Source organism: Sciurus carolinensis, chromosome 17 (assembly GCF_902686445.1).
Source record: "Sciurus carolinensis chromosome 17, mSciCar1.2, whole genome shotgun sequence".
Lineage (NCBI taxonomy): Eukaryota > Metazoa > Chordata > Mammalia > Rodentia > Sciuridae > Sciurus > Sciurus carolinensis.
The window spans coordinates 18066327-18075515 of record NC_062229.1 but is presented as its reverse complement, the minus strand read 5'-3'; the positions used below and the strand labels follow the sequence as shown (position 1 = coordinate 18075515).

Here is a 9189-nt window from a genome sequence, read left to right as displayed (position 1 = left end):
TGTTTAAATATGACTCGTGATAAGAATACTTCCTGTTTAAATATGACTCGTGACTAAGAGGACCACATTTAGGAAATCACCGATCTGGATGCTTTCTTCCTCCTAGCAGAGGTGGATTTCTCAGAACTCAGAGGTCTCTTTCCAAATATTTGCTGAGTATGGGTGGTAATTGTGCTGAAGATTCCTTGGGGGCGACTCTTGAGTCTTTTGATATGGGAAGGTGTGACGCTGTGTACTAGAAGCCTCAAACATGAAGGATCATTCTACTAGTCTTCTTGTCCCTCTAAGGACCTTGGTTCAGAATGAACCGACTTATCTGTTTATGATCTGTTAGTAGACTTACTTGTATAATTTACATTAAAACAAGCCTCATGATTAAATAAAGAACTTGGAGTTTCAGTAGATGGGGGGTCAGGAGAAGTAAAGTGGAGTTTCAGTAGATGGGGGGTCAGGAGAAGTAAAGTGGCCCAAGACATGACTCTCCTCCAGGGCAGGAGAGGGTGAGTCTGTGTAAGCTCATGTCTTACTGCTTCCCTTCCACCCAGAGCACCAGCTCCCCAACCTGAGACAAGACTTGGAGCTCCCGACCCTCACACCCAAAAAATCCAAGAAGGCAGTTCCTGCAGAGCCACCTGGGTCCCCATGCTACTCTTGCTCTTTATAAATTTTAGCATTAATTTTTTCTGTATTTATCGTTCATAATCACATTGAAAGAAAAACAAGTAATTGCTGTGAAAAATTAAACTAGTCTTCCAAATACCCGGAAGACACCTTATTCTTTGCGGACTTTATTGTTAAAAGTCCAAGTGTGCTCTGCGTGCACTGTAATTTTAAATGCCCCTTCCCCCAGATTACACCAAATTCTGCATTGCTTCCTGTCCCAATCTGAGTTTGCTCAGCTGAAATCTCATCCATTATGAATATAATGTGTGTTCTCCCTTACAAGTCCTAAGCCAACACTTGTAACATTTAAATAATACTAATAATGATAGGCACTGTTGAAAACAATCTCATCTTACCAATGGCGGCTGTTATACTTTTAAATCACTGTTCCTAACCTTAGGCTTTTCATCTTCCACCTGTAAAAAGATACAATATTATACTGTAAGTATTAACTTGATAATAACATATGTATTATATTTCAGCTTGCCTTTGCCATTTAACTTTGTGTATTGGAGATCTTTTTATATCAGTATAAGAGCTATCCTATGGACAGAAGTAGCCTATTTTAAAAATTTATACTGGCATACCCTATTTATTTTGCTATTCTTTATTGATAGTTGCTTGTAGGTTGTGGAATTTCTTATTCTTGCAAATATACTGCAGTAAACCTTAAAAATAGCTTTCTGTGAACACAGGATTGTTTAATGTAAGCTAGATTAAAAGAAGTGTGATTTCTGGGCCTTAGGTGTACACAGCTTAAATTTTCATAACTGTACCAAATTGCTGAATAAAGTGTCCACATAAATTTACTCCAGTACCTACCATGTAGGGATATCCTTTTCACCCTGGTCTAACAATGATTGAATATAAGCAACTTGGTAGATTTTCCTAAACGAATGAAATATTAGCTCCTTGTTTTTTCAAATTAATTTCACTTTCCTCAATGACTGTGTATTTATTAGCTATTTTTTTTTCTTTTTCAGTTAAGAACATATAAATTTCTCTTTGTCTCAGCAGCTCAGGAGGCTGAGGCAGAAGGATTGCAAGTTTAAAGCCAGCTTCAGCAACTTAGCACTAAATAATGCTACTATCGACATTGGTGGACAAGCATCTATTTGAGTCCCGGTTTTCTGTTCTTTGGGGTGGTGTTATTTAACTTTCTGAGGAACTGCCAAACTGTTTTCCACAGTGACTGGACCATTCCACATTCCCAGAAGTGGTGTATGAGGATTCCAAATTCTCCCCATCCTCACCAATATTATTATTTTCTTTTTCAAAAAATTGTTACTTTTTATACTACTTATTGACAACTTTTGTCAATAATGTGTGATGATCATTTCAGGGTAATGGACACATGCACCACTTTAAACATGTATCATTTCTTTGCACTGAGATCATCCAAAATCTTCTAGATTAAAAAGACGATTACATGCTGATCAGCTTTAGTCTCTCTAGTATGCAGCAGAACATCAGGACGCATTCCTCCTTTGTGCCCTTTGACAACCTCTGTTGCCCTCCGCTCATCCCTGTCCTGGTTACCATTACTCTACTCTCCACTTGCAAGAGTTCAGCAGTTCTAGATTCCACCTCCAAGGGGGATTATGCAGTCTTCGCTTCTCTATATTCATTTTGGGGTGTGAAGTGCATCTCATCGTGGTTTTGATTTGCATCAGGTTCAAGTTTGGGTCTCGGAAAGTGAAGTTTTATTGGGAGACAGTCACACCTGCTCCTTTGTTGTCACTGACGGCTGCCACAGAAAAGTTGGCTGGACACTTCATTCAAGCCAGTGGTCAAGGTGAGAATCATGTTAGTGATTTGTGTGTGTGTGTGTGTGTGTGTGTGTGTGTGTGTGCACATGTGCATGAGCTGCCTTAGGTCAGAGCTGCTTGGTGGATGGTGGATGTGATGGACAGAAGTACAGTCCCCACAGGTGTCCAAACCCTCATCCCTGCAACCTGTGATTTAAAAAAAAATTTAATTTGTTCTAATTGGTTATACCTGAGCAACCTGTGATTATTATACCCCATCTTTTGTATCCAACTGTGAATATTGTCTTCAAAATTAGAACAAATACCAAAAATGCACACTGGCACTTTATTACAATTATCCTCAGATTTGTTCCCTTTTGTTATTGTAAGGGCTAGCTATTGCTGCAGAACAAGTGGTCCTCAATGCAAATGGTTTAATGAGGCTTTTATCACCAGATGGGACTACCTGGTGAGGGGTTTTCTGAGCCTGGCTTAGTAATAGAACATGTTGGCAGGAGAACCTGTGGCTGGAAACCACACGATGGGGCAGGAATTAAAGTTCCCTTGTGAGTCAGCCCTTGATCTTGAGGACTGAAGTTATTTGAGCCTGAAGGACGCACATAATGGAGGACATGGGTATTGCTCACTTACTACCCTTCTAGTGCTAGTGGTGAAATTCAGAAACGGGGGGGGGGATATTTCATTTAGATCAATGGAAGGATTTGCATTTCTAGGTAGCACTGGACATTGTTAAGCAGAAACAAATAGATGACTCAATAATGCAACATGAAAAGTGCCGACCAATCCTCAGTGAGTAAACCCCGATACACGAACACCAACCTCCCACACCTCAGTGATCCTACTCGCGGTATGAAAAGATGAATTTTACATAACAAGACAACATGTAATGCAGACGTTTATCTCATCTTAAAGTCTTTTCTGATTCTGAGGCCGAAGTAATTAAACTGTCATTTCAAGTTTTTCTTTCCGTGTCACAATTCAAGTGGAGACAAGTATCTGAAAATAAGCTTTGCCAGTGATTGTGGTAGAGAACTGCTCACCAAGCTGAGCACGAGAGCAGTGTACCAACAGTGAGAAGAAAAGCTGATGCTCAGCCATGAAGCTCACTGGTCTGTTTGAATCTGTATCATCAGGAAGAGCAGCTGAGACGGGGACACAGGGAGGCAGGAGGGACCCACGAGGGCAAAACTGCAGTTTTGGGATTCCCTCCAGTACAGGATGGTACAGGCTGTCTTAATTGTCAAATGCATTTTTTCATAGGAGGAGTACCATGCATGACTGTGTTTTAGTATCAACCAAAGAAAAATTACTGGGTATGATCTGTCATTTAATAAGAAATGATTTTCAGAAATGCATGTCATCCATCCCACAAGATAAAAGTGAACTTCCAATATCTCTAATCCAGGATTGAAAATGATAAACTGTTCAGATCTCAGAGGGAGCTGAAAACTTAGCACGGTGTGCTTTTTAACTTTTGTACAGAAATTGAAATCAAAGAAAAACTCCAGAGAATGAATAGAAGGAACAAGTCATAGAATCTAAAATCAGATCAAAATGTTGTGATTTTTTTGCATTGAGGCTTTGAGCCCTGAGATCAAAAGCAATTTTTAAGACCCAGGAAAATGGGCCTTTTAATAATTTCTTCCTCAAAGAGTCTTTTCAGAGCACTCTTGATATCTTTATTCCTCAGACTGTAGATGAAGGGGTTCAGCATGGGGGTGACCACGCTGTACATCACTGAGGCTGTTGCACTTGAGTCTGCATCTTGGACAATAGAAGAACTGAGGTACACTCCCAGGAGTGTGCAGTAAAATAAGGAGACCATGGAGAGGTGAGAAGCACAGGTGGAGAAGGCTCTGTACTTGCCCTGAGCTGATGAGATTGCATGGATGGAGGAGACTATCTTGGAGTAGGAGTAAAGGATGCCGGCGAGGGGGCCACCTCCCAGCAGCCCAGCTACAAAATACAGCACCATATTGTTTAAGAAAGTGTCAGAACAGGCAAGATAAACCAACTGATTAGTTTCACAGAAAAAATGTGGTATGTCCAAGTCTGTGCAGAAGGATAGTCGCAGTGCCATTAAACTTTGTAATAGGGAATGAAGAGCACTCATGATCCAGGACACCCAAACCAGCAATCCACAGAGCCTGTGGTTCATGATGACAGTGTAGTGCAGGGGGTGACAGATGGCCACATACCTGTCATTGGCCATCACAGCCAGGAGGAAGTTGTCCAACCCTACAAATAATTCAAAAAAGCACATCTGGGTGATGCAGCCTGCATAGGTAATGGCCTTGCTCTGGGTCTGGATATTCACCAGCATCTTTGGGACGGTGGTGGAGGTGAAGCAGATGTCCACAAAGGACAGGTTGGAGAGGAAGATGTACATGGGCGTGTGCAGGTGGGAGTCTGAGATGGTGGCCAGGATGATGAGCAGGTTCCCCAGCACAGTGACCAGGTACATGGAGAGGAAAAGCCCAAAGAGGAGGGGCTGCAGTTCTGGGTCCTCTGAAAATCCCAGAAGGATGAATTCTGAAACGTGTGTAAAATTTTTTGGTTCCATGTGCTGTGAAGAGAAAAAATTAAACATGAGTAGTTTTTGTACCTAGCCCCCTTTAGGGTGACCCCAGTGCCATCCTTAGTTAGGAGATTGGTTCCCTAATTAACTGATTTAGGAGTTTCAGTCCTTATGGATTTTCTTCAGCATGGTGTATATTCTACATTTTCAGTGAGCAATTCTTCCATGTCCTTGAGGAAGGACATTGAGTTCTGATCCTGTTCCTGGCATTGGCTGGACCAGGGGCACAGGTGCTGAAAAATAAAAGTGCCTAAGATCTAGTCGTGAGAGAGAATGAAGGTAGACAGTCACTAAAAGCAACAGCACTGGAAGAAGGTTTCTGAGGTTTTTTCCATGAAGTGAGGATACCTGTGGGAGGAGATAGATTTGTACATACAGGAGAACATCACACATTACTGAGTACATACTTATAAATATTATAAATTTATAAACTGTTAAAAATAAATTGAGCATTCTCATAATATATGCACATAATATACAGATGGTGTAATTGCTATGAATCAAACATGGATAGGTAGGAAGGGAAGGAGGTAGAGGTGCTATCCTTATGGGGGTCCAGGTAAGAGAGGTCAAGGGTGATGCTTGAGCAGAGGCCTGCAGGAGAGGAGGGTGCCCCTAGGTGGTCTGCAGAGGCCTGGGCCTGGCAGAAGGACCGAGTGGCACAGAGGTCTGAGGATGGTGCTTGCTGCAACATCCAGGTTCCAAAGGTAGCAGGGTGGCAGCCAGAGTGAGCCAGGCAGGAGGAGGAGAGGCCCCGTCTGTGAATGCTGAGGAAGGAGCTGCCTTCCTGCTGCCGTGGAGATGCCGAGAGTCTCAGGAGGGGCCTTTGTTCTCCTGACTGCTGCTGGGGGCGGCTTTACTGAGGGAGCAGACCCCCGAGGAACTGCATATGCTTTATGCGGACGAGAGGGTGAATTCAGACATGTGTGAACCATGGCCGTCCCTTCAACACTTCAGTGTCATAGATGTGTCGGTCACCTCCAAGAGTGTCCCTGGGTCCCTATTGTATCATTTTGTTGTTTTTCCTCTGACAAGAACACTTACCCTGAGGTCTACATTGATAGCAAATTTTCACATGAATAATACCCTGTTGTTAGTGCTGGTTCCATGCTGTCTAGCAGGTGTCTGGACATTAATCTCCATATACAACTTTAACTTTCCACCCAGGAACACAAAGCCCACATTCCCTACTCCACACCCTGACACCACCCTTCTCTTCTGTGTGTCTCTGAGTGTGACCATGTTAAAAATCTCATGTATGCAGAATCACACATTGTTCTGATTTCAAAGGTGTCCTGTGCACCAAAGTGGACTCCTCCTTGTTTCTCGCTCTTGGTTAGGATCGGGGGGGAGGGGGTCTATATTGTAATGACCTCAGTTTAGCCTGACAAGGACTAAACAAGAAAAGAAAAATTTCAGGTCAATATGCTTCATGAACATAGAGGCAAAAATCTTCAACGAAATAATTGCAAAATGAGGTCAACAGTGTGTTAAAAGGATCATTCCCAATTTGGAATACATGAGCTGAGGTGCTGATCTAGACTAACTCCATAAAATCCTGCACCTCTCATGACGTTCTGTCACCTGTCCTCAGAGGATTTATCCTCTATAACATGCACACATTTATTTCCGTGGAGTCTATATTTGCCATTATAATGTATGGTCCAAACAAGAAGAGAGTCTGCCTGTTCTGTTCATTTTATGTTTTCAAAGGGCATTGATATAGAGAAAATTAAAAAAATAAATTTAGAGTTTCTACACAGATCAATAAATGTTTTCAAAACAAGGTCATTAAATGAAATTGAAAGTTTAAAATCAAATTTCCATCAAAAGAACTAAAACAACAATTATTTAATTCCTTCAACACAAGTCTCTAATTCAAGATTGACAAAAACCTGGAAATAAAATGATAAAACATACTTTTTTTAAAGGAGCAGTGAAAGAAGTGGTATCCAAAGTTATAACTTCACCCTGTAAAAACAAGAATGGATCCAGATATGCTCATGACAGTGGACCTAAGGGTAAGAATGATGGAATTGAGTAGCCACCATGGTTATAGCCTGGCCACAGCTCCCGTCCTGAGTTCCTGCCAGGTACCTGGGCCAGGTGTGTTCCTGCATCTCCTCATCTATTCCCAGCAGTAAACCCGGGAGGCCCGGTGCCTATTCCAACTGTGCAGAGAGGGGATCTCATAGAGGTAATGGAACTCCTGTGTATGAAGCCTGTGCTCATGAGAAAGACACAGGCAACCTTCACTTGAATGCAATAGAATACATCTCACAGGAGGGCAGAGGGTGATTGCTGCTCATAATAATAGAACCAAAACCAAAAAGGAAAAAAGGGAGTAATAAGGAAAAACAGATAAGTACTGAGATACAGAGTGGTATAAAAGGAACTTGATTACTACAGATCATGAGGAAGAACTGTAAACATAAGAAGCAATGGAGCAATGTTACCAACTCATAGGTGTGGCCATGTGAAATTCATAAGTTCATATGTTCCCTCTCAAAATGTCAATACATATATAAAAGAACTAAATGGCAAACAGCAAACTTAGTGAAAATAACTTCCAATTGTTTCTTTGAACTCAGAATATAAAGACCCCCAGATCCTATAAATGCAAAGGAATTTCCAATTGCAACGAGGGGAAAAAAAAGGCTAATGAGCTAAAAAATGTATTGTTTGTGCAATAAGGAAAGAATTGCAAAATAAATCCCTTTAGCTTCTACTTTAATCTATCAAATAAAACTTATTTTGTTCTTGTGAACACCCAGCATGAGAGAAGATTCTGTGAGATGCATGTCTCCTGATGGATTGTTGCAAGGTAGTATTTGTAAGAGCTCATTAGTCTCGCCTTTATAATGAATATGGAAATGGGCCCGAATACACTCCAGACTGAAAATTAAAGAAAGAAAAACCCTTGCCTCATTGTGTGCCCGCTACACCCAGGACTCATTTTGCCTAACCTGCTACTGGGGAACTCCCTGGATATATTCTCTTTTTATGGAAAATAATTTACACCACTTTTCCACTCTCATCCAACTGGACTGTGTTCCTGTTATATAGTTGTCAAGGGTGAGTTAGGCATTGCAGAGTCTAAGAGAGTCTGCTCATTAATAGGTTAAACAAATTGCAGAGGAGTTAGTCGGCACGCAGACACACAGCTCTCTCAGCTCTGGGCTGGGCTGGCTGCGTTCTCAGTGACCTCAGGTAAATTCTATCAGCTTCTGTTCTGGCTGAGCATTTCCAGCAGTACCTACCAGGGTCTTAGACTTACATGGATGGGTCTCTGAGAAGGTCTCCCTGTGGATGTCTGGATTCCTCCCCAGTTGATGGTGGAGATTGAATCTCTGTCCCCAGACAAGACAGCATGAGGAGTGAAGCTCTGACCCCCGAGTCAGACTTAGGACTCCAGAGCAAACCACCATGTCCTGTTGTTCAGCCTGGGATTGCACATTCTGAGGGACAACATCAGGGCATCTACTTGTAGCTCCCTGTCTCTGCTCATTAGGTACAATTCCTCTCACCACTCCATCCCCTGAGCACCTGACTTCCCTGGGGACATTGGTCTGAGCAGAAAGGAAAATGTTCCTGCTCATTCTATGTTCCCAAGAGATCAGGGCAATCAGGAATCCAGTCTTCATTTTTCTTTGTCCATAAAATCCTCTACCTTCCAGAGATCTAGACTTCTTACCATTTTTGCCCAATCCTTAGCTACAATTTCCTTCAGTGTCTGAGGTACTTGTCTTTGCTAGATTCCATGGACCTCCCAAGCACTGGCTTGTAGAGGGACACAGTTCCAAATATGTTCAGAAAATTGCTATTCCCTCTTCATCAAGGGAAAGAACTGTATTCATTTGTTATAAAGCCATGGTAACTTACCACAATCCTTGGAGTCATGATTTTTTAAACACATACTTAGGAATTTTATGCTTTATGCCTTCATTTATAAAACATTAGGTCATTATTAGAGATATATTTAGATTTTTTTGTGTAGGATGGACTGAAGTTAATGTTACAAGTATTGTTTCATTTGATTTTTATAGATGTACACTATATGAGATCAACAGTGTTATGGACTCATTTTACATCTGTACAAATGGGGTCCAGAGAGGCTAAGAGATCTGCCCCCAGGTATGAACTGAATAATAATGGGCTTTCCTCCTCGTGTTCCCAGTT

The 9189-nt window shown here is 41.7% G+C and overlaps 1 protein-coding gene across 1 annotated transcript; it reads right to left on the bottom strand.

Moving 5' to 3' along the window:
- Window positions 1–4026: 4026 nt before the first annotated feature.
- Window positions 4027–4995, bottom strand: LOC124968160 (olfactory receptor 7A17-like). Its single transcript, XM_047530477.1, has one exon. The coding sequence runs from the start codon at window positions 4993–4995 to the stop codon at window positions 4027–4029; it is 969 nt and encodes a 322-aa protein (XP_047386433.1).
- Window positions 4996–9189: the final 4194 nt, after the last annotated feature.